Here is a 22,763-nt window from a genome sequence, read left to right as displayed (position 1 = left end):
TTTTAAATTAGGGTTGTATTTTTTTTCTGATTTTGTTTTATCTTTTTGTATACCACTCTGAGGGTTTTACAATAAAGTGGTGTATGAATCTTATGATTCCCAGGTTTGGGGCGGCAGAAACAGGGACTCTCCGGTGCATTGAACTTTGCACATTGAGGGTGATCACATTCCCCACTGGGAGGTCCTGCCCTTTGTTTGTGGGGTTGACTTTAAATTATGCTAAACATTCTTTTTCACTTTGTGCCCAAGAATGCCTTCAGCCCCTGAGAGGGTTGCACTGTTCTCTGAAGCAAGGCAGAAGACCTTGGGCAATTGAAACCATCTCTAGATTCAGGCTGGGGGGTGACCTTAAAGGCTGGGTGGGGCTGGAGTCAGAATGTTGACTAGGAACTGTTCGCTGCCAGTAACGAGGAGGCGGGGGAGGGGGAGGAAGAGGAGAATATAAATAGCAGGGACCATTCGCTTTGATAACACTTTCTCTTTTGCTTCTTGTGGGCTTGGTCGGCAGCAGATATCTATTCCTGCGCTGAAGAACATAGCTGCTAGATTGATTCTGCCAGAAGGTAAAAGTGGAGTGAAAAATACGGTAAGTCATGGGCCCCACCTGCTAGCCTGCTCCCTAAAATATCACTGGTTTTCTCATTTCTATATATAGGGTGCCTACATTCTGCATGGACTGGTTGCATGGCAACATGGGCAAATGGCTTTAGGTACCCATTAGGTCCATAAATTACCATATAGCATATTTTCAACACAAAAAACAGCGAAAATTTGTTGTTGACAAAGGACCTATAAAGGGCCCCATTATCTTCAGTAGCTTAGGGCCTCATCAAACCTAAATCTGGCCCTAGCCGCAGAGTGCATCTGCAAGGGGAGGGAGGATCTCGCGGGGGGGGGAGGGGCCTCCTCTAGGGTTACCAGACGTCCCCAGTTCCCTGGGACAGTCCCCAAATTTGCAAATCTGTCCCCGGGAAACATGGCAGCGGCAGCCTCAGCAGCCCGGAGCCAGGCTGGAAGTGCAGTTGGCTCTGGCTGGCTTCAGGAGCTGCCCACTGCTGTGGCGCTGCCACTGCCGAAGGGGAACGGTACAGATCTCCTGCCCCCTCCCCCCTTTGTTTTGACTGATTGGGGGAGGCTCAGGAGTCACGGGTGGGCGGCATTCTGTTTCCCAGTTTTTTAAAAACTCTGCGCGTTTATGTTTCACAGGGTGCGAAAGAAGGGCGTTGCAGCTTTATACAATATACATGTGTGCTTGGGCCCAGGGTCTTTTGCCTCACCATCCCCACCACTACTAACTCCCTATTGCTGCTCAGCTTAAAAAAGAAAAAAAAAGTGTCCCCGGATTCATTGAAAAAAATCTGGTAACCATATCTGGCCATATCTGTATGGCTGCCGTCCTCTGTCCCTCTCCCTGCTGGATGCTGGGCTAAGATTAGGTGACTGTGGAGCTTGCAGGCGCCGCTTCCTTCCTGCCTCTTTCCCAGCAGCATTTAGATTCACAAAATGTTTAGGGGTACACATACTCCCACGTAACCCCAGGAAAAAAGCACTGAATATAAGGACGGCTTTGTTTGATTGGGGGAACTCCTAGAATCCCTTTGGGGGTCGTGAGGGAGGAGAGGAGCAGAATGTTCCCTTGTGCAAGGAGAAATCCTGGTGCTGACAGAACGTTCTCTTGGCACTGCTAGGAATACAACCCAAAGTTCTCACCCCCTCATTCAATATAATGGGGAATAAAAAAATGGCTATACAGTGGTACCTGTAGATACGAACAGAATCCATTCCAGAGCCCTGTTCACATCTAGAGGTAAACGTAACTAGTGACGGCATGTCTGCGCGCGTGCGTCACTTTTCGCCACTTCTGCGCATGAGTGTGACATCATTTTGAGCGTCTGCGCATGTGCAAGCGGCAAAACCCGGAAGTAACATGCTCCGTTACTTCCGGGTTGCCACGGAGCGCAACACGAAAGCGCTCAACTCGAAGCGTATTTAACCCGAGGTATGACTGTACTGTTGTTCACGCTTCAGAGAAAAGTGGAAGAAATTTGCAGAAATATCAGCCTCTCTAGCTTAAGCCTGCCAAATTTTAGGCAGATGCATTCAGAGGTTTTTGTGCCGGACACCTTTATTAAAGTGGATCAGACCTCACCTGAAGCACTGTGTCCATTTCTGGGCACCATCATTTATGGAGGATGTTGACAAGGGGAAAGCAGGGGTCAGCAAACTTTTTCGGCAGGGGGCCGATCCACTGTCCCTCAGACCTTGTGGAGGTCTGGATCCACCCTCTCCCGAAAGGGGCAAGAGCACCCAGTGTGCCGCCACTCACATCCATCTTGCTCACTGCAGCTGCAGCTGCCAACACCGACTTGCCTTCGTCGGTGTCCTCTGCCTTGGCCAGGGGTCCGCGGGGCACAGAGCCAATGCCGCTGGCCTGGGCAGCGGAGACAGCCTCCCCGCCGCCGCTGCTTCCTCCCGCTAGGCTCTTGGCGGCCGCCTCAGCAGGAAGGAAGGGGCGTGTGATAGGAATTTTGAGGTCTTAGATATATGGCAATGTTCATAACCGAACGTACATAAATCAGCACAGGAAGACCGACCTGAAGCCATTTTTATTCCTAAACTGAGCAAATGTTTTCTCTGCATGGTCCAAGTGGAAAAGTCTCTCCATTGTCTCTTTCCTCACAAATCCTGTCTTAAGGGTATGTCTCTGTTTGAATAGGGTGTGATCCTGTGACCTGGTCCAGGAACTAAGTATTTATCACTACAAAAGAATGGCCAGGCTCCCCAGGCAATCCAATCAAATAACCTGCCAGACAAGAGATAAACAGCACAGGAGAAAACAACATTCAAATTTCTGTTTAGACCGCCTTTTCTGTGATGTAGGTGTGATGTATCTGAGAGGTGGTTTTAGGTTACACCCCTTCTGTGATGTATGTATGATGTTTCTGGGGGTGGTCTTGATCTACAGGGTGGCAATTTCAAAAGTCTTTATAAGGCCTTGTGTGCCATTGTTCTGGGTTCCTCCTCCTCTTCAGCGTGTGAGGGGAGCACCCTGTTGCAACAGATCAATAAAGATCAAGCTTACTAGCTGCTTTGCTTCTCAGTATTCTCTGGTTGGCCTCTGTTATTCGCTCCTACCAATAGGGAACCTATGTAAGGACTCTATATGGGCTCTTGGATACACCAAAAGGGAAAAGGGCCATTTTTGTTTACAACAGGCATCACCCAGAGGTGTCCGCAGCTTTGGATTGGCTGCAGGAGCTTCCTTCAGCCAATCCGAAGCTGCGCCAGTGTCGCGGAAGTCAGTCCCCACATGGTGAGGCATCTGCGGTTTCTGTGGGGACTGACTGAGTGGGTGGCAGGCTCTGGAGGCCAGATTTATGAGTCTGATGGGCCACAAGCTGCCCCCAGGCCTTAGTTTGCCGACCCAGGGTGGAAAGTGTCCAGATGAGAGCAACCTTTCCTAATAAGGCATGGAAACCTGGGAAAGAGGAGACTGAGGGAGATAAAACAAAAAAATTCCTTCCAGTAGCACCTTAAAGACCAACTAAGTTAGTTCTTGAGGGAGATAAGATAGCCATCTTTAACTATCTCAAGCGCTCCTCCCTTTCACTTTTTCTCAATGCTTTAATTTCATCAAGTAGATATAGAAATATGATTATAATCATTTAGACTAAAAAGAAGCAATATTTCATACCTGAATTTCCAGACCTGTAAATTGGTATATGTAAGGCCACCTTCAGGGCTTTTGTGAGGGGGGGGGGGCTATACTAGTATGGAAGCAAAACTGCACCTTTTAAAGACTTCAAGAAAAGATAATTTATTTCTCTGCTCTGTAATTTTGTCTCCACAGAGAAATCTCGGGACATTGATGCTGTGGCAAAAACTGATGCTGTTGTGAAATTATTTTGTGGCAAAAGCCCAGAATTGATACTTCAGACTCTGAAGAGGCTTTACTTTCGCTGGGAATAAAAGCAGTCACAAAGGCAGCCATTTTACACAGGGAAATGGAATACATATTAAGTACAGCTTGGCTGGACAAAGTATCCAATTAAAGCACATGATTAAGTGGTATTTTAAAGGGGTGTTTTCTCACCACATCACCTAGCCAAACTGTGCTTGAATCTGCAATCCAGTGATCTGCTTTGAACATATCTTAAGAAACTGGAAAACTCAGTGTAACTAGAGCTGAGTAGCATTTATTGTGAGATCTGTGGATCCTCCTGGGAGAAGGAAAAGATGGGTTTCTCTGAAACTAAAACGACAGAGCGAAGTCTCCCCATGAATCCAGCAGTAGCACAGAATGCTGGAAGTAATGAAATCACAAATAATGGAAGCACCCAACAAGCTCTAAATGGTAAGTGAGTTCTGATGAGAAAGGTGTGTTTGTCTGCACCTACTGTCAGAAAAATTATGGATTTGCTGCTGGGATGAGAGCTGCAAAATGCGGGCCAACTAATTAAATTCATGGAGACTCTAGTTTATTCAGGCAGTTAAAACAGTTGGAAAAGGATGGGTACATAGCTACTCTTGTAAAAATTGATTTGACAAGATTGAGTGGTTGGAGCAGAGAGATACCTTTACATCATGGGAAGCGATACCTCTTTCAAAGCATGTTCAGCTCCTCTAAACTGTTGATTGTACCCAGTTTTGAATAGTGTGGAAGGCTTCTCAGTCTCTTCTTAGTTCCTCTCTCAGATGGAACAATCCTTCCTCACACAGGCATGCATAAGGAGAAGGGGGTGAGGCTGCCCTTGAGGAGAGAGATTCCTACCTCTTTTCCCAGTTCACCTTCCATGTACACCAAGAATGCAGAGCTTGTGGCTTGCTAGATTCCAACTCCCTCCCATCACTCCCTGATAGCCAATGTTCAGGAATGATGAGACCTGTAGACCAAAAACATCTGGAGGACCACATGGCCCCCATTTCTGCTGTACACAGACCTAGAGAGTCACAGATAAGCGACTAGGAATCTGCAGATGCAGGTACATGGTCCACAGCATTTACTAGCACAGTGGCACTGAAATGCTTTGTTTTTGCTCTTGTTGTTGCACTTCTTCTTGTTGTTATTTGGTTGAGGGAAATTTGAAAATTCACTGTCCTTTATTGAATGAATAAAGATTTCTAGCGCAATAGATCATCCACAGGAGCACATCTGGTTGTCTCCATGTCTCAGAAGCCCAAGTGACCTCAGCTAGAAGTTGGGCATTTAGCGCCACCAGTTCAGGCTGTGAAAGGCTCTTCCAGCACAGATACATCAGGAATCTTCACTTCTGACTTCTAATCTTGACTTGAAGACCTTCTCTTATGCCAACAAGCCTATACAGCAGTTTAAAATGTTGTTGATCTCCCAGTTATTTTAATGATTTATATATTTATTTTACTATTTCTTCTGGTGATTTTTGTTTTATTGTACAAATATTATTGTGCAACACCTTAGGAGATGGTGGCATGTAAATACTTTTTAATAAAATAAATAACTGGTGACTCGCCAGCCATGCGCAGAGGCATACCACTTGGCTGACTTTGTGGTGGGAGACACCAAACCTATGAGCTTCATGATGCCACAGGTGAACTTGGTTCATCTCATACTCTTCCAACATCCCACTGGCCAAAATCGGGACGTTTCTTTTATTGGTCCCCAGCTGATCCGCACCAGAGCACCGGACCAAAAAAATGGGACATTGTTGGATTCATTCAGAAGTCAGGATTGGCTTCTGTAATTCCAGGATGTCCCACATAAATCAGGACTGTTGAGTGGTATGACATCTTGGTGTGATGCAAGCTTGAATTCACACCTTCAATGTGGGTGGACTACCCAAGCCTTGTTACAGATAGGTAGCCGTGTTGGTCTGCCATAGTCAAAACAAAAAAAATCCTTCCAGTAGCACCTTAAAGACCAACTAAGTTAGTTCTTGGTATGAGCTTTCGTGTGCAAGAAGTGTGCATGCACACGAAAGCTCATACCAAGAACTAACTTAGTTGGTCTTTAAGGTGCTACTGGAAGGATTTTTTTTGTTTTTACCCAAGCCTTGGTAGACTTGGAGCCCTCCAGATACTTTGGAGTTTCTAGAAGGACTTGTCCGGCATCTTGCTGAAACCAAGGACACATTAACACTTTATTTCCCTCTGCAGGTTTGTGCAATAATGGAAAACGGAGACTCGTTTTTAATATAAAAAATTTGGGCTTGGCGTTTAGTGTCATTCTGATCATTACCATCATCATCGCGGGCAGCATTGCTTTATCAAGTAAGTGAGGAGCCATTTTGCCAGCTTCTCTACAGGCCACCTGTTCTCAAAAATCTCTCCTCAGCAGCTAGAATAGCTTTATTGTTATTCAGTTGAGGTAGCCTGGAAGCAGTTGTGGATGGGGGCCCACATTCAGTTAATGTAGTCTTTGTTTACTGTAATAATAGACCAATAGACCAATAATAGACCAATATAATAGACAGAGATGCTTAAATTTCAAATGATATAAACAGCCTTCTGCAATCTGGTGCCCTTATTGCAAGAGCAGCGGGTGGGGTGGGATGATGCTGGCCTCCTGGCAGTAGCATTGTCATTGCTTACCGGGTGATTGTGGGCAGCGGTGGAGCAATCCGATTGGGTGCCTGGAGTGGCGGGGCCAGCCGTCTACAGGGCTCTCTGTCTGCCTCCTCCCCCTCAGTCATCCTACAGCTGGGGAGGCAGCAGGTGGACCTTTTGAGCAGCAGAGCCTTTGCACGCCCGAGCCATGGCTTGGGCGCGCTGCAGGCACCAAGGTGAGTGCCTCCCGGGATTTGTCACCCTTTCAGTGGTGGCACCCAGTGCTGCATGCCCCTGTTGCATCCCCATCGCTACGCCCTTGAATGTGGGGTGGCTTGAACTCCACAGCAGGGGTGCCAGAATTGCTCTACCAGCACCCACACTGCCCCAACCTTGCCGCCACCCTGAACCACTATAGGAAGCAGCAGTGATGTCCTTTGTCAATAGACTGACACTACCCTGCCATTTTAGATTGTATTTCCCCATTAGCCCCAGCCAGTATGGGATGATAGGAGTTGTAGTCCAACAACATCTGGAGGGTTTTGTGTAAGCGGCTTGTTTTAAAAGAATTCCAGCACCAGATGAAAAGGCCTGTACTGTTGTTTGCATTTGTGAGCGCTAAGAATAAGGGTGGCCCTTCTGACGTAGTTGGGTTGCAACTTCCACCAATCCTTTGTTGGAAGGGAAGTGGGAAGGGCTGGTGGGAGTTCAAATCCAACAATATCCCATCCCTTGTCTAGTATGTGCAGGATATCAACAAACAAACCATAAGTGTGCTTGCTCAGAATCAAAAACCATTGCGCTTATTTCCAAATAAGTAGGCTTAAGTATATGTATTGTATGTATTATATTTGGTATAATGTGTTGCACTGGTGATGTTTAATAAAGATATATATATATATCTCTGATCCAATGCTCCTCTCAGGGGGAGTCAACTCTTATGAGGAATCAGGTGTAGGGACCTGGCTGGCTTTGAATATGTGGCAGCCATGGGAGAAGCTGCTCCATATTCTGCAGCCTCCTGGGCTTGTGGACAGAGATGGGCCCTAGGTTTGCTGCACTCCCTCCTACCCTAATTTAGCCAATCTGTTCCTCATGTAGAGGAAGCACCCTTATCCCGAGTCAAGACTTTTAGTCCATTTGGCCAGTGTTGTCTCTGGGAGTAGCCCATTGGGTGCCCTCTAGACACTGTTGGTCTACAACTCCCACCATCTGAACATCACCTTGGCTCCTGCTGAGTCTACACTGCCTGGCAGTGGCTGCCCAGGGTTTCCAACAGGGATCTCTACCTGGAGACGCTGTGGGTGGAACCAGAAATAGTATGCATGCAGATCATTTGCTCTATAACCTTTGGTCCCTCTCCCTGAGTCCTGTCTTCCCAGGCAAGCAATGTTGTTTGGTTACAAATCTCATCAGCCCCAACCGACTTGTGATCTGACTAGCAGTGGCTCTGAAAGATTGTCAACCTGGAGATGATGAGTTCTTCATGCAATGTTTTTGTGTGCTATATTTGCAGTTATGTTGTTTTGATCTATAGTGGTACCTCGCAAGACGAATGCCTCGCAAGACGAAAAACTCGCAAGACGAAAAACTCGCAAGACGAAAGGGTTTGTGGTTTTTTGAGTTGCTTCGCAAGACGAATTTCCCTATGGGCTTGCTTCGCAAGGCGAAAATGTCTTGCAAGTTTGTTTCCTTTTTCTTAAAATCGTTAATACAGTTGCGACTTGACTTCGAGGAGCAACTCATAGCATGCGGTGTGGTAGCCTTTTTTGAGGTTTTTGAAGACTTTGGTGATTTTTGAAGCTTTTCCAAAACTTTTCTGAAACCGTGCTTCGCAAGACGAAAAATTCGCAAGATGAAAAAACTCGCAGAATGAATTAATTTCGTCTTGCGAGGCACCACTGTATAGTTATGAAATGTCTGGTTTTGAGACTTATTTCCTTTTTCTTTGTTGTGAGCTGCTTTAAGCAGGATTGTTTTTGTAAAAAGGCAGCATATGAATAAGATGATGGTATGAGTGGAGTACGCTGCCTGACCTTTATTTTTGGTAGGACTGTTTATAAGATATAGATAGCAATCTGTCTCACTTTCTGATACCCTTCTTATCAATAGGGAGAAGTTGTGAAGTACTGCCTACCGCCCTACATTCTCCTTCCACTCCAACTGAGTACTGTCCGGACCACTGGATTGGCTACCAAAGGAAATGCTATTACTTTTCAGAGAGTGAAGGAAACTGGACTTATAGCCAGAATTACTGTGCCTCTCTCAATGCCTCTTTGGTCGTGATTGACTCCCAAGAGGAGATGGTGAGTGGAAAGATACAGAGCACAGTCTGCAGCCCCAAATAGAGTTGATTCTCCACTTGGATGAGGGTTGAAAATGTATTGACACTTCTTTTCTTTATTAAGAGCTTCTTGAGACGATACAAAGGTCCTGCTGACCACTGGATTGGTCTCCAAAGAATGGATAACCAGGAGCCTTGGAAATGGATCAATGACACCATTTTCAATAACTGGTGAGATCTTTTTTCCCCTGTTGTGTGTCAAGAAACAAATGCCAAAGTCCAGAAACTGGAAATTTGGCAGAACCAGCCATTTAAATGTCCGGGCTATGCAGAATGTTTTGCTTTTGGAAAAAAATTCTTTAATATATGTGTGTGTGTGTGTGTGTGTGTGTGTTTTAAAAATTGTGAATTTATTAAGGAGGGAGGGCAGAGACATGGCTATGGGGTGGGGTGGGGCTAAGCAGGAATTTGTGCCAGGTGAAGCCTCCAGAGGGGTACCATTGAGTCGTCCAGCCTGAGTGTGTGTGCGTGTGTGTATGTATGCAAATATGCTTGGTGATGGGGTGCCAAACTGGGTCTTTGAAATACTGCCTAGTTTCACCCTTGGGGGAAGAGACAAAAGGAAGGGGGAATTTTAACCCCCTGCAAAACGTCAGCTCACATGAACAATACAATCATTACATCCGTCTTGGTTTACACATAAAGCTTAATATATGCCACCCAAATGTTATGCCTTGCCAGTTGTGAGGGCATGCGTGGAGCCAATACCCTCTCAGCCTGCTGTCTTGCTCAATAGCCACCCCAGCTGGGGGCAACCTCTAGGCAAGGGAAGACAGGTTCTTTGGCTCTCACTGGATGGAGGACTGACAGACCATTGAGTGAAGAAAGCCTTTACAGTGGCACCTCGGGTTAAGTACTTAATTCATTCCGGAGGTCCGTTCTTAACCTGAAACTGTTCTTAACCTGAAGCACCACTTTAGCTAATGGGGCCTCCTGCTGCCGCTGCGCCACTGGAGCACGATTTCTGTTCTCATCCTGAAGCAAAGTTCTTAACCCGAGGTAATATTTCTGGGTTAGCAGAGTCTGTAACCTGAAGCATATGTAACCTGAAGCATATGTAACCTGAGGTACCACTGTAGACAATAAGTAAAGATTTTAAGCAAAGGAATAATAAGCAGAGATATAGGGATAAAATAGGCTCATCTGCGTGTCCTCTCCAGCCACTGGATATCTCCGTTTCTTCAGGCTGGCTGACGGTTCTTCAGTTAGGCTCAAAACCCATCTTCATGCTCCAGAATGGTTCATGTCAAGATCGCCACTCTTCTTCTGAAATCAGGGGCTTTTATACCATTTGCTGGGGTCCTGAGCCAAGATTTGTTGTTGTTTAGTCGTGTCTGACTCTTCATGACCCCATGGACCAGAGCACGCCAGGCACTCCTGTCTTCCACTGCCTCCCGCAGTTTGGTCAAACTCACATTCATAGCTTCGAGAACACTATCCAACCATTTCATCCTCTGTCATCCCCTTCTCCTTGTGCCCTCCATCTTTCCCAACATCAGGGTTTTTTCCAGGGAGTCTTCTCTTCTCATGAGGTGGCCAAAGTATTGGAGTCTCAGCTTCAGGATCTGTCTTTCCAGTGAGCACTCAGGGCTGATTTCCTTAAGAATGGATAGGTTTGATCTTCTTGCAGTCCATGGGACTCTCAAGAGTCTCCTCCAGCACCATAATTCAAAAGCATCAGTTCTTCGGCGATCAGCCTTCTTTATGGTCCAGCTCTCACTTCCATACATCACTACTGGGAAAACCATAGCTTTAACTATACGGACCTTTGTTGGCAAGGTGATGTCTCTGCTTTTTAAGATGCTGTCAAGGTTTGTCATTGCTTTTCTCCCAAGAAGCAGGCATCTTTTAATTTCGTGGCTGCTCTCACCATCTGCAGTGATCATGGAGCCCAAGAAAGTAAAATCTCTCACTGCCTTCATTTCTTCCCCTTCTATTTGCCAGGAGGTGATGGGCCCAGTGGCCATGATCTTCGTTTTTTTGATGTTGAGCTTCAACCCATATTTTGCGCTCTCTTCTTTCACCCTCATTAAAAGGTTCTTTCCTGCCAAAGCTAGATGGCTTTCAGGCAAAATTTCTACGATCTCTGCTGCAGGTTCTTTAATTCCTCCTCACTTTCTGCCATCAATGTTGTGTCATCTGCATATCCGAGGTTGTTGATATTTCTCCCGGCAATCTTAATTCCGGTTTGGGATTCATCCAGCCCAGCCTTTCGCATGATGAATTCAGCATATAAGTTAAATAAGCAGGGAGACAATATACAGCCTTGCCGTACTCCTTTCCCAATTTTGAACCAATTAGTTGTTCCATATCCAGTTCTAACTGTAGCTTCTTGTCCCACATAGATATTTCTCAGGAGACAGATGAGGTGATCAGGCACTCCCACTTCTTTAAGAACTTGCCATAGTTTGCTGTTGTTGACACAGTCAAAGGCTTTTGCATAGTCAATGAAGCAGAAGTAGATGTCTTTCTGGAACTCTCTAGCTTTCTCCATAATCCAGCGCATCTTTGCAATTTGGTCTCTGGTTCCTCTGCCTCTTCTAAATCCAGCTTGCACTTTTGGTAGTTCTCGGTCCACATACAGCTTGAGCCTACCTTGTAGAATTTTAAGCACAACCTTGCTAGCGTGTGAAATGAGTGCAATTGTGCGGTAGTTGGAGCATTCTTTGGGATTGGGATGTAGACTGATCTTCTCCAACCCTCTGGCCACTGCTGAGTTTTCCAAACTTGTTGGCATATTGAGTGTAGCACCTTAACAACATCATCTTTTAAAATTTTAAATAGTTCAGCTGGAATACCATCACTTCCACTAGCCTTGTTATTTGCAGTGCTTTCTAAGGCCCATTTGACTTCACTCTCCAGGATGTACCTGGGGTGTACGAGCCATCCATATCTTTCTGGTATAATTCCTCTGTGTATTCTTGCCACCTCTTCTTGATGTCTTCTGCTTCTGTTAGGTCCTTACCACTTTTGTCCTTTATTATGGTAATCTTTGTATGAAATGTTCCTTTCATATCTCCAATTTTCTTGAACAGATCTCTGGTTCTTCCCATTCTGTTGTTTTCCTCTATTTCTTTGCATTGCTCATTTAAGAAGGCCTTCTTGTCTCTCCTTGCTATTTTTTTTGGAAATCTGCATTCAATTTCCTGTATCTTTCACTATCTCCCTCACATTTTGCTTGCCTTCTCTCCCCCACTATTTGTAAGGCCTCGTTGGACAGCCACTTTGCTTTCTTGCATTTCCTTTTCATTGGGATGGATTTCGTTGCTGCCTCCTGTATAATGTTGCAAGCCTCCACCCATAGTTCTTCAGGCACTCTGTCCACCAAATCTAAATCCTTAAACCTGTTCCTCACTTCCACTGTGTATCCATAAGGGATTTGACTTAGATTGTCTCTTACCAGCCCAGTGGTTTTTCCTACTTTCTTCAGTTTAAGCTTGAATTTTGCTATAAGAAGCTGATGATCTGAGCCACAATCAGCTCCAGGTCTTGTTTTTGCTGACTGTATAGAGCTTCTCCATCTTTGGCTGCAGAGAATATAATCAATCTGAATCACCAGAAATGGTGATGTCCATGTGTAGAGTCATCTCTTGTGTTGTTGAAAAAGAACGTTTGTGATGACCAGCTTGTTCTCTTGGCAGAACTCTATTAGCCTTTGCCCTGCTTCGTTTTGATCTCCAAGGCCAAACTTGCCAGTTGTTCCTTTTATCTCTTGATTCCCTACTTTAGCATTCCAATCCCCTATAATGAGAAGAACATCCTTCTTTGGTGTCACTTCTATAAGGTGTTGTAAGTCTTCATAGAACTGGTCAATTTCAATTTCTTCAGCACCAGTAGTTGGTGCATAAACTTGGATTACTGTGAGGTTAAAAGGTCTGCCTTGGATTTGTATCGAGATCATTCTATCATTTTTGAGATTGCATCACAGTGCAGCTTTCACCACTCTTTTGTTGACTATGAGAGCCACTCCATTTCTTTTACGAGATTCTTGCCCACAGTAGTAGATATGATGGTCATCTGAACTGAATTCGCCCATTCCCGTCCATTTTAGTTCACTGATGCCCAGGATGTCAATATTTATTCTTGCCATCTCATTTTTGACCACATCCAACTTACCAAGGTTCATGGTTCTTACATTCCAGGTTCCTATGCAATATTTTTCTTTACAGCATTGGACTTTCCTTTCACTTCCATGCATATCCGCAACTGAGCGACCTTTCGGCTTTAGCCCAGCCGCTTCATCAGCTCTGAATCTACTTGTACTTGTCCTCCGCTCTTCCCCAGTAGCATGTTGGACGCCGTCCGACCTGAGGGGCTCATCATCCAGTGTCATAACTTTTATATGCCTGTTGTCTTTGTCCATGGAGTTTTCTTGGCAAAGATACTGGAGTGGCTTGCCGGTTCCTCCTCCAGGTGGATCACGTTTGGTCAAAACTCTCCACTATGACCTGTCCATCTTGGGTGCCCTGCTCGGCATAGTTCATAGCTTCTCTGAGTTATCCAAGCCCCTTTGCCACGGCAAGGAAGTGATCTATGAAGGGGAGCCAAGATTACGTAATCTTAAATTTAAATGTATTAAATTAATATGAATGAAGCTGTCTTCTGCAGTATTCTTCAGGTGAAAATTAGCTTCCAGGGCTTCCTGCACATACGCTGGGGGTCTCTTTTCTGTGGCATGGTCTTATACTTGTTCTCAGGGATACTATTTTTACCTTCTATTGCTTTTTAGGTTTAAAATTCGGGGAGGAGGAACATATGCTTACTTAAACCATCAGGGTGTTGCTAGCGCCACCAGTGCAAGTGAAGAACCCTGGATCTGCAGCAAACCAGTTGGTAAATGTGAAACAGCACAGGATTCTAACTCCGGCAGATCATACTCCATGAGGAATGCAGAACCCTGTAGCCTCCACAACAGAGGAGAGAGATTGGGCAATCCACCCTAGCAATTGAATCTGTGGGTGTTGGTGGAGGAAAAACCTCACTTGATTTTGTTGGGTGGTCCAGATTTTGAGTGTGGTGCAGATTTGTGGTTTCCTGGGCAATGTTGGGAGAGAGACAGAGGAAACGTTAATTCTCCTTGACGTCTCAGCGGTATCCTGAAGGATACCATTGACCACGGTGTCCTTCTGGAGCGGCTGTCCAAGTTGGGGGTGGTTGGCACGGCTTTGCCATTTAAATATAAATTGTTTTTATTTGCAGGTGAAAGACTGCTGCTTATTTCAAAGCCTCAATCTAGTATTCCTAATTTGATGAACGCAACGGATGATTTGGGTAAAATATCAGGATACTCAATTAATTGGTCCAAATTGGAATAGATGCCAATAGGTGAAAATCTAATTACTCGTTCATTTAAGCAATACCAATTCCAGATTTGTATCAAATCTATTCAATATCTAGGTCTGATAATACCAAGAGATATAACTCAGTTAATAACAGTAAACATAAATGAAATAATAAAAGAGGCTTCACTAAATATTGACAGGTGGGAACCATTAAACCTTACCCTTGCGGGGAAGATGCATGCTCTCAAAATGAACATTACTCCCAGATTTACTTATGTCCTGAGAGGACTTCCAGCTTTTATACCTGGGTCATATTTTTGTCTTTGGAGCTCAAAAGCACTGTTGCCATTGCCCAAGAGGACTGCCTGCTGAGGGCCTGAAGGGACCTGCCCTGGCCCTCTCTCCACCTGGCTTGGGGCAGGGCCTTCACAAGGACTGTGGCTGCTCAGCAGAGAGGTCTCCTCTTTTAAATTGTTTTAATTTTGTTATGTATTGAAGTTCTCACCCTGGCCAAAAGGAGTATCGTGTATGTAGTTTTCACTCAGGTCCACGTCAGTTACTTTAGGCGGGAAACTCTGGGTTGTTGTTGCTACAATGTTGACAGCCGGCTGCCTATAAAAGCAGGCTGGCTGTTTGCTGTTCAGTTCTGTCCCAGCTTACAAATAAAGAACTGCTTTGGAGATATCGCTGCGTTGTCTTCTATGTCTACCCACTATTTAACACTGGCGACGAAGGTGGGATTGATGGACATCAGAGCACAGCCAGACGCAGCTACCCTCTGAGATGAGCTGAACACGGAGCTGAAACACTGAGCGAAATCACGGAGCAGAACCAATTCAGAGCTGACTGTTCTGGCTAGAGCACTGTGTTCCATCCATCGCCCTCCATGTCGGCATAGGAACTATGGTTTCACTCGTGCCTCTACCACCGTTTGCCCCAGCCTCTGAATCATGGGACTCCTACCTCACTCGGTTTGACTGCTACCTCCAAGCAAATGAGCTTACAAGAGGGTCTGTAGAGCAGAAGCGGGGCCTCTTCCTCAGCCTTTGTGGCCCCAAAGTGAGAAGATCCGCAACCACTACACACCAAAGCCATCCAAGATTGCTGCCCGCCATGCGTTCTACTACCGGAACCAGGCAGAGGGGAGTCAAATTAACAACTACACTGCCGCCCTCCGACAGGCTGCAATGCACTGCGAGTTCTGAGACTTAGACGATGCCCTGATGGATCGAATCGTCTGCAGGGTCCGGGACATCCATCTGCAATGGCGTCTCCCTGCCAAGCCAGACCTCGCGCTGCAGAAAGCCATTGAGGAGGCTGTGGCCTCAGAAGCTGCTGAACTCTCCGCCTAGGAAATCCACAAGGCCACCCGGACTCTGGTACTGGCCCTCGGTGATCCAGCAGGGTTTCCAAGCACCCAGCATATTTAAAAGACGATATTCACTGGACAAACTGCACATGTAAAGCTGTATGGTGAATAGGGTCAATTAATATGCTTATGTGCCTTACTGAAACCAATAAGGGTATTGCTGTATGTAATGGAACCGCTATGATTGTAACTAATGCCTTATCTCGGTGGGGAGGGGTGTTATGTATTGAAGTTCTCACCCTGGCCAAAAGGAGTATTGTGTATGTAGTTTTCACTCAGGTCCACTTTAGGCGGGAAACCTTGGGTTGTTGTTGCTACAATGTTGACAGCCGGCTGCCTATATATATATATTTTTTAAAAAAATATTTTTTATTGCGTTTCTTTTCATAGTTTTGTACATTCCAAATAGTACAGAAGAAACCAAATACAAGAAACACTTTTTTTGATTTTTTTTTAACAAAAGAAAAAGAAAAAACCTTAATAAAGTTATAGATATATAAACATTCCACTTTCCGTAAATCCCCATTGGACTTCCCCACACCTTCCAAATCTGCGTTCTTTGTAATAACAATATCAGCAATTTGTTACCTTATTTCAAACCTTGTTACAACTTTCAATTATTATGTCTCCGTATTCAATATGTTGTATCTCAATTTTGATACCTTTAAAATAAACATAATATGTTTGGTTCACTTATCTTCTTTTCTCATTTGTCACTTATTTTACCATTTGCTTAATCATATTTGCTAAAGCATAACATTTCCAATAACATGCACTATCTTAAGATTCATACAACTTATAATATTTTTGCAAAAAAAGCCTCATCAGTTTACACCCCCCTTTCCCAGCCAGCTGCTTTTCCCATTAGCTCTTGCCCTTTAACCTTAGGAAAATATGGCTAGAGTCTGATGGGAGGCACATGGTATTATTTTCTGTTAAACAATAAATCTTACTATTTACCAACTCTTAATTAGTGTTTTTGCAGCTTGATTGTATTCTGTAATATGTAGGGTCAGTATAACCTTTGCTCCCAGCCTTTAATTCCCTTTTACAACTTTGAGAAACTTGTCTCCTGTTACTGCTATAAATCAGGGGGGGCCTTGAGCAGGAAGATAAACAACTGCCAGAGTACTTAGCCAGCTGGTTTCTGCCTGGCATGAAACATACAAACATTTGCAAATATATCTTTTAAGCTCATTTTAAAATACAGGCCTTGATCAGATGCCTCATCATGAGACAGAGTGTTCCACCAGGCCGGAGCCAGAGTTGAAAAGGCCCTGGCTCTGGTTGAAGCCAATCTAACTTCCTTAGGGCCCGGGACCACTAGGGTGTTGCAATTTATGGACATTGAGGCTCTCCGTGGGGCATACCGGGAGAGGCGATCCTTTAGGTACGAGGGTCCTAGGCTGTGAAGGGCTTTAAAGGTCAAAACCAGCACCTTAAATCTGACCCTGTACTCCACTGGGAGCCAGTGCAGCTTGAAAAGCACTGGGTGAATGTGCTCCCATGGCAGAGACACCGTGAGGAGCCTCGCTGCAGCATTCTGCACCCGCTGGAGTTTCTGGGACAGCTTCAAGGGCAGCCCCGCGTAGAGCGAATTACAGTAGTCAAGCCTGGAGATGATCGTCGCATGGATCACTGTGGCCAGATCGGGGCGGGAAAGGTAAGGGACCAACTGCTTGATGCGGCGAAGGTGGAAAAATGTTGCCTTGGCTGTTGCTGTAACTTGCGCCTCCATGGAAAGGGAGGCGTCAAGGATTACACCCAAACTCTTAACGGAAGGCACTGGCACTAATTGGGCCCCCGCAAGAGAAGGGAGTTGGTCCCTCATCCCCATGCCATCCCGACCCAGCCAGAGGACCTCTGTCTTCGAAGGATTTAGTTTCAATTGGCTCCCACGAAACCATCCAGCCACAGCTTCCAAGCATCTGGTCAGTGTGTCCGGGGCCGAGTCGGTGAAAATTTATTTATAAATTTATAAAAGGAAATTTATTGTATGATGAATTTTCTGGAGCTGGCCGACCTGACTGATAGAATCTGCGAACAGAAGGAGGAGGAATACCAAGAAGAATGGAAGAAATTTAAGGACTATTTAGCAATATATTCTAAGATAACATAAGTAGTATCATTTGTGAGTACCAAATTGGCTTAGGAGTAATGTATTTTAAATTTTATAATATTATGGATATAAGCGAATAGGATAAGAAAGAAAGATGTTAATGATTAAGTTAATTTTATTGAAAATTAGTTTTGGAAAACTGCTACAATGATTCATATGGAAACTCAGTTCAGACATGGTCTGGTCTTAGCGTAACTCCTCCTCCTGCCCGTGATCACTGAGATCAGGTGTCCCAATACATTCCCCCCTGTGGAACCTGCCCCAGCCATTCTATTGACTGAGGCCCTCTCCCAGGCAGCCCTGACCCTTCCCCTTAAAAAGCAAAATACAAACTATATAATAACTTAACAAAAAAAAAGAGCAAAAAACAATTATACTAAAATTAAGCACTCACGACAGCAGCAGCAGCAGCAGCAGCAGCTCTACTCATGTAAAAACACACTGATTCCCAGACCGTCCATGGGCCGGATTTAGAAGGTGCTTGGGCTGGATCTGGCCCCCGGGCCTCAGTTTGTCTACCCATGAAACAAACCAATAATGAGGTAAGAAAAACCTGTGACATTTTAGAATGATATATACGAGGGGCGTTCATTAAAGATTTCCCCTGATGTACTTCCCCGTGGACTGAGACAAATGAAACTGGGCACAGTTATTAGTCCTTCTCTACATAGCCACTGGGACGCGGGTGGCGCTGTGGGTTAAACCACAGAGCCTAGGACTTGCTGATCAGAAGGTCGGCGTTTTGAATCCCCGCGACGGGGTGAGCTCCTGTTGCTCGGTCCCTGCTCCTCCAGGGCTGCCGCCTGCCAGCATTTTAAAAAACCCCGGGACAGCGGAGAAGTCCTCCGCTGTCCCGGGCCATTTTAAAATGCTGCTCCAAAGCCTGGCGGTGGGAGGAGGTCTCTCCGCCCCGCCGCCAGGCTTCGGAGCAGCCTTCCGAAGCCTGGCGGCGGGGCAGAGAGACCTCCTCCCGCTGCCAGGCTTCGGAGCATCCTTCCGAAGCCTGGCAGCGGGAGGAGGTCTCTCCGCCCCGCCGCCAGGCTTCGGAGCAGCCTTCCGAAGCCTGGCGGCGGGGCGGAGAGACCTCCTCCCGCTGCCAGGCTTCGGAGCATCCTTCTGAAGCCTGGCGGCGCCCCGGCGCCAGGCTTCGGAGGAGGTCCGAGGACAGTGGGGAAGACGCGCTGCGCTTCCCTGCTGTCCCGGAGATTTCCCTATGGGCTTTCGTCTTGCGAAGGAAGCCCATAGGGAAATTCGTTTAGCGAAGCGCCTCCAAAACGGAAAACCCTTTCGTCTAGCCGGTTTTCCGTCTTGCGAGGCGTTCGTCTTGCGGGGCACCACTGCACAATGTGCCGTAGGTGCCGGTGTGGCCTAAACCACTGAGCACCTTGGGTTTGGCGATCAGAAGGTTGGCAGTTTGAATCCCTGCGACAGGGTGAGCTGAGCTCCTGTTGCTCTGTCCCAGTTCCTGCCAACCTAGCAGTTCAAAAGCACACCAGTGCAAGTAGATAAATAGGTACTGCTGTGGCAGGAAGGTAAATGGTGTTTCTGTGTGATCTGGTTTCCGTCACAGTGTTCCGTTGTGCCAGAAGCAGTTTAGTCCTGCTGGCCACATGACCTGGAAAGCTGTCTGTGGACAAACACCGGCTCCCTCAGCCTGAAAAGCGAGATGAGCACCGCAACCCCATGGTCACCTTTGACTGGACATAACCGTCCAGGGGTCCTTTACCTTTTACCATTTACTGTGTGATAATCTTGCCAGCAACCACCTTCTGTGCCAGCTTTTAAATAGCCACTGAGAACTTTTCTATTCCATCATACTTTCTGATTTCATTTCATTTCATTTCATTTCTATAGTCCTCTATACCTAGAGGTCTCAGGGCGGTTCACAGAACAAAATCAAAATATAAATCTATGGTAGGAATAGCAATGATAGGGGGTCAGACAAAAAAGGGCATGTGACAAATTGCTTTTAAAAAATGAGTATGATGCCAGAAGTCACACAGGGTACATAGATAGCCAACAGTTCTGTCTGCAACCAGAGAGCCATGAATGCAAACTGGGCTCACAAGGGGAGGCCGTTGCTTTGCAAGCAGGAAGAACCACAAGAGTTTCCATCAGCCTTAGTTTGCTGCCATGTGCAGTCTGTCTGCCAGTGCTCCTCATCCCACATTACAATATCCAAGTGGCAACTAAGTCCATCCACACAGAATGAGCTGGAAGGGCCTTTGAAGGTCACCTGGTCCAAGCCCACCTTAGGGCAGGATAGCCTAAGTGAAGCATCCCGTCTTACTCCTCCTGCATGTCTCCCACACAGGGTTTCTTATAGCCCTGAAATAAAAATCTTGTACAGTAGAATATTTCCCCATAGTGGGGAATCAGCAAAAGAGCTGGCAAAGAGTATCTCACTTTTGAGCACTTTTTAAGCCCAGGTTGCCGGAAGAACGCCTTACTTAAGCATCTTTCATGTTTGTGACACAGGAATGATTCAAGTGTCTACCACACAGATTATGGGCAAATAGCTACTAGCTGTGATGACTCTGCTCTGTCTCCACAGAAAGAGGAAATAATTCTTCTGAATAACACTAGCTAGAAACTGCAAGAACTACAGGCATCTGGTTGGCCACTGTGAGAACAGGATTGTGGACCGGATGGGTCATTGGCCTGATTCAGCAGGCTCTCCTTATGTTCTTATGATAACTTTAAATGCAGGATGAAGGCACTGAGAAGAATCTGTTGCAATCAGTATTTTCCCCGAAAACCCTTTGTGTAATCATCTTCTCAGCACACCCTGCTCACATGAAATTCCTTCAACTATCCCACTATTATTAATATTTATTAAATTTGTATACAGTGGTACCTCAGGTTAAGTACTTAATTCGTTCCGGAGGTCCGTTCTTAACCTGAAACTGTTTTTAACTTGAAGCACCATTTTAGGTAATGGGGCCTCCCGCTGCAGTTGCGCCGCCGGAGCACGATTTCTGTTCTCATCCTGAAGCAAAGTTCTTAACCTGAAGCCCTATTTCTGGGTTAGCGGAGTCTGTAACCTGAAGCGTATGTAACCTGAAGCATATGTAACCTGAAACGTATGTAACCCAAGGTATTGCGCTTCATCCAAAGATCACAGGACGGCTCACCAGATAAATAATGAGAACACAAAATGCATAATAAAACAGAAACCAATATCCTCCCAAAAACACATTTCAAAGACCATAGAAAGTTCAACCAGCCCAAGGCCTCGCTCTACCATCTACCATGCTTTCTTCCTGAAATGGCTGCAGCCACCCAGCAGAAGAGAGGCAAAGGGAAAATGGACTTTTCCGAAATTCCTCATGACTGTGAGCACTGTCTGCATGGAGTGGCAGCAGTGGGGAATATCTTGGGGCCTCAAAATTTGGCGTCCCTTGCCCTCCATTCTACAAAATAGTTGTGGTGGCCTCTGCTGCACCCCAAGGCTCTGTCCCCTCCCCAAATCTGCCCCGATGTCCGGCAGGAGTTCAAATTCTCACAGGCCCTGAATATAAAGATGAGAAGGGTAAAAATAATAATCTTGGTTACCAAGCCCCAGGAGTTTGTAGGAGCTGAAGGTGGGGCTACGAGGAAAAACCTGCTCATTTGGACTTGCCTAGGCAGGATCCAAGCTGTCCCAACATTCATTAAGAGCTTATGCTCCAAGGTATAATTCAACCCATGTCATACTGGCATCCGTAAGAAGCTTTTCAACAAACAGACTGCTGCGTGCTTGTTTTAGAAATACAGTGGTACCTCGGGTTAAGAACTTATTTCATCCTGGAGGTCCGCTCTTAACTTGAAATTCACGGCATGTAGTGCCTTGAAGGAAAATATTATGAAAATGATATACCGGTGGTACATGACCCCAGTCAAGTTAGCTAAGATATATCACCTGTCTGACAACAAATGTTGGAAATGCAAGGAGGCAGAAGGGACATTTTTTCACCTCTGGTGGACCTGCCCAAAAGTGAAGGCCTTCTGGGAAATGATTTATAATGAATTGAAAAAGGTATTTAGGTATACCTTCCCTAAGAAACCAGAGGCCTTCCTGCTGGGCATGGTAGACCAGAAAGTGTCAAAGAAGGACAGAACTTTGTTTATGTATGCTAGTACAGCAGCAAGAATACTCATCGCAAAGCATTGGAAGACACAAGATTTACCCACGCTGGAGGAATGGCAGACGCAGTTGATGGACTATATGGAACTAGCCGAAATGACTGGCAGAATCCGAGATTTGGACGAAGAAACAATTGAGGCAGATTGGAAAAAATTTAAAGACTATTTGCAAAAACACTATAAGCTGTATGAATCTTAAGACAGTGCACGATTAGGAAATGTTATGCTTTAGCAATATGATTAAGTAAATGGTAAAATAAGTGATAAAAGAGAAAAGGAGACAATGTGAATCAAACATATTATGTTTATTTTAAAGGTATTAAAACTGAGTTACAATATTTTGAATCTGGAGACATAATAACTGAAAGTTATAATAAGGTATGAAACAAGGTAACAAATTGCTGACATTGTTAATACAAAGAATGCAGATCTGGAAGGTGTGGGGAGGTCCAACAGGGATTTATGGAAAGTTGAACCATTATATATTCATTATCTTTTTTGTATCTTTTTTTGTTAAAAAAAAAAATCTGTTTCTTGCATTGTTTTTCTGTACTTTTTGGAATGTATGAACTTATGAAAAGAAACGCAATAAAAATATTATTAAAAATAAAATAAAATAAAATAAACATAATATAGTTATTTCATGTTGCCTCCTCTTCTTTCTTATCACTTAATTTTCAATTTACCTAATCAAATTGCTAAAGCATCAAATTTCCTAATCGTGCACATTCTTAACATTCATACAACTTATAGTGTTTTTGCAAATAGTCTTTAAATTTTTTCCAGTCCTCTTCTATTGTTTCCTCGTCCAAATCTCGGATTCTGCCAGTCATTTCAGCCAGTTCCATACAGGGGCGCCGACTTATAAAAAATATTGGGGGGGCCCATACCGGGGTCCTGCCCCGGGAAGTTTTCTAAGTTCCAATGTCAGCGGCGCCCGGCAGAGCAGCCCTCTCGGCCACGGCAGCCTGGCTCTCCCAGCCCCCGGGGGCCGCCCTCCTC

General features: G+C 45.3%; 2 protein-coding genes across 2 annotated transcripts in view; both read left to right on the top strand.

Annotated features, from left to right (window-relative positions):
• The first annotated feature begins 464 nt into the window (after nucleotides 1–464).
• LOC144324883 (C-type lectin domain family 2 member A-like) overlaps nucleotides 465–22,763 on the top strand; it is a 110,782-nt gene continuing 88,483 nt past the window's right edge. Inside the window, exon 1 of the mRNA XM_077925221.1 lies at nucleotides 465–563. The gene's annotated coding sequence lies outside the window, so the exon portion shown is untranslated. The remainder of the gene's footprint in view (nucleotides 564–22,763) is intronic.
• LOC114591970 (C-type lectin domain family 2 member D-like) lies at nucleotides 468–15,853 on the top strand. Its single transcript, XM_077925216.1, has 6 exons — nucleotides 468–586; nucleotides 3,851–4,354; nucleotides 6,133–6,246; nucleotides 8,635–8,828; nucleotides 8,931–9,037; nucleotides 13,596–15,853. The coding sequence occupies exons 2-6, from the start codon at nucleotides 4,237–4,239 to the stop codon at nucleotides 13,807–13,809; spliced, it is 747 nt and encodes a 248-aa protein (XP_077781342.1). The 5' UTR covers nucleotides 468–586; nucleotides 3,851–4,236; the 3' UTR covers nucleotides 13,810–15,853.

Source organism: Podarcis muralis, chromosome 2 (genome assembly GCF_964188315.1).
Source record: "Podarcis muralis chromosome 2, rPodMur119.hap1.1, whole genome shotgun sequence".
NCBI lineage: Eukaryota > Metazoa > Chordata > Lepidosauria > Squamata > Lacertidae > Podarcis > Podarcis muralis.
This window is presented reverse-complemented; position numbering and strand designations above follow the sequence as displayed.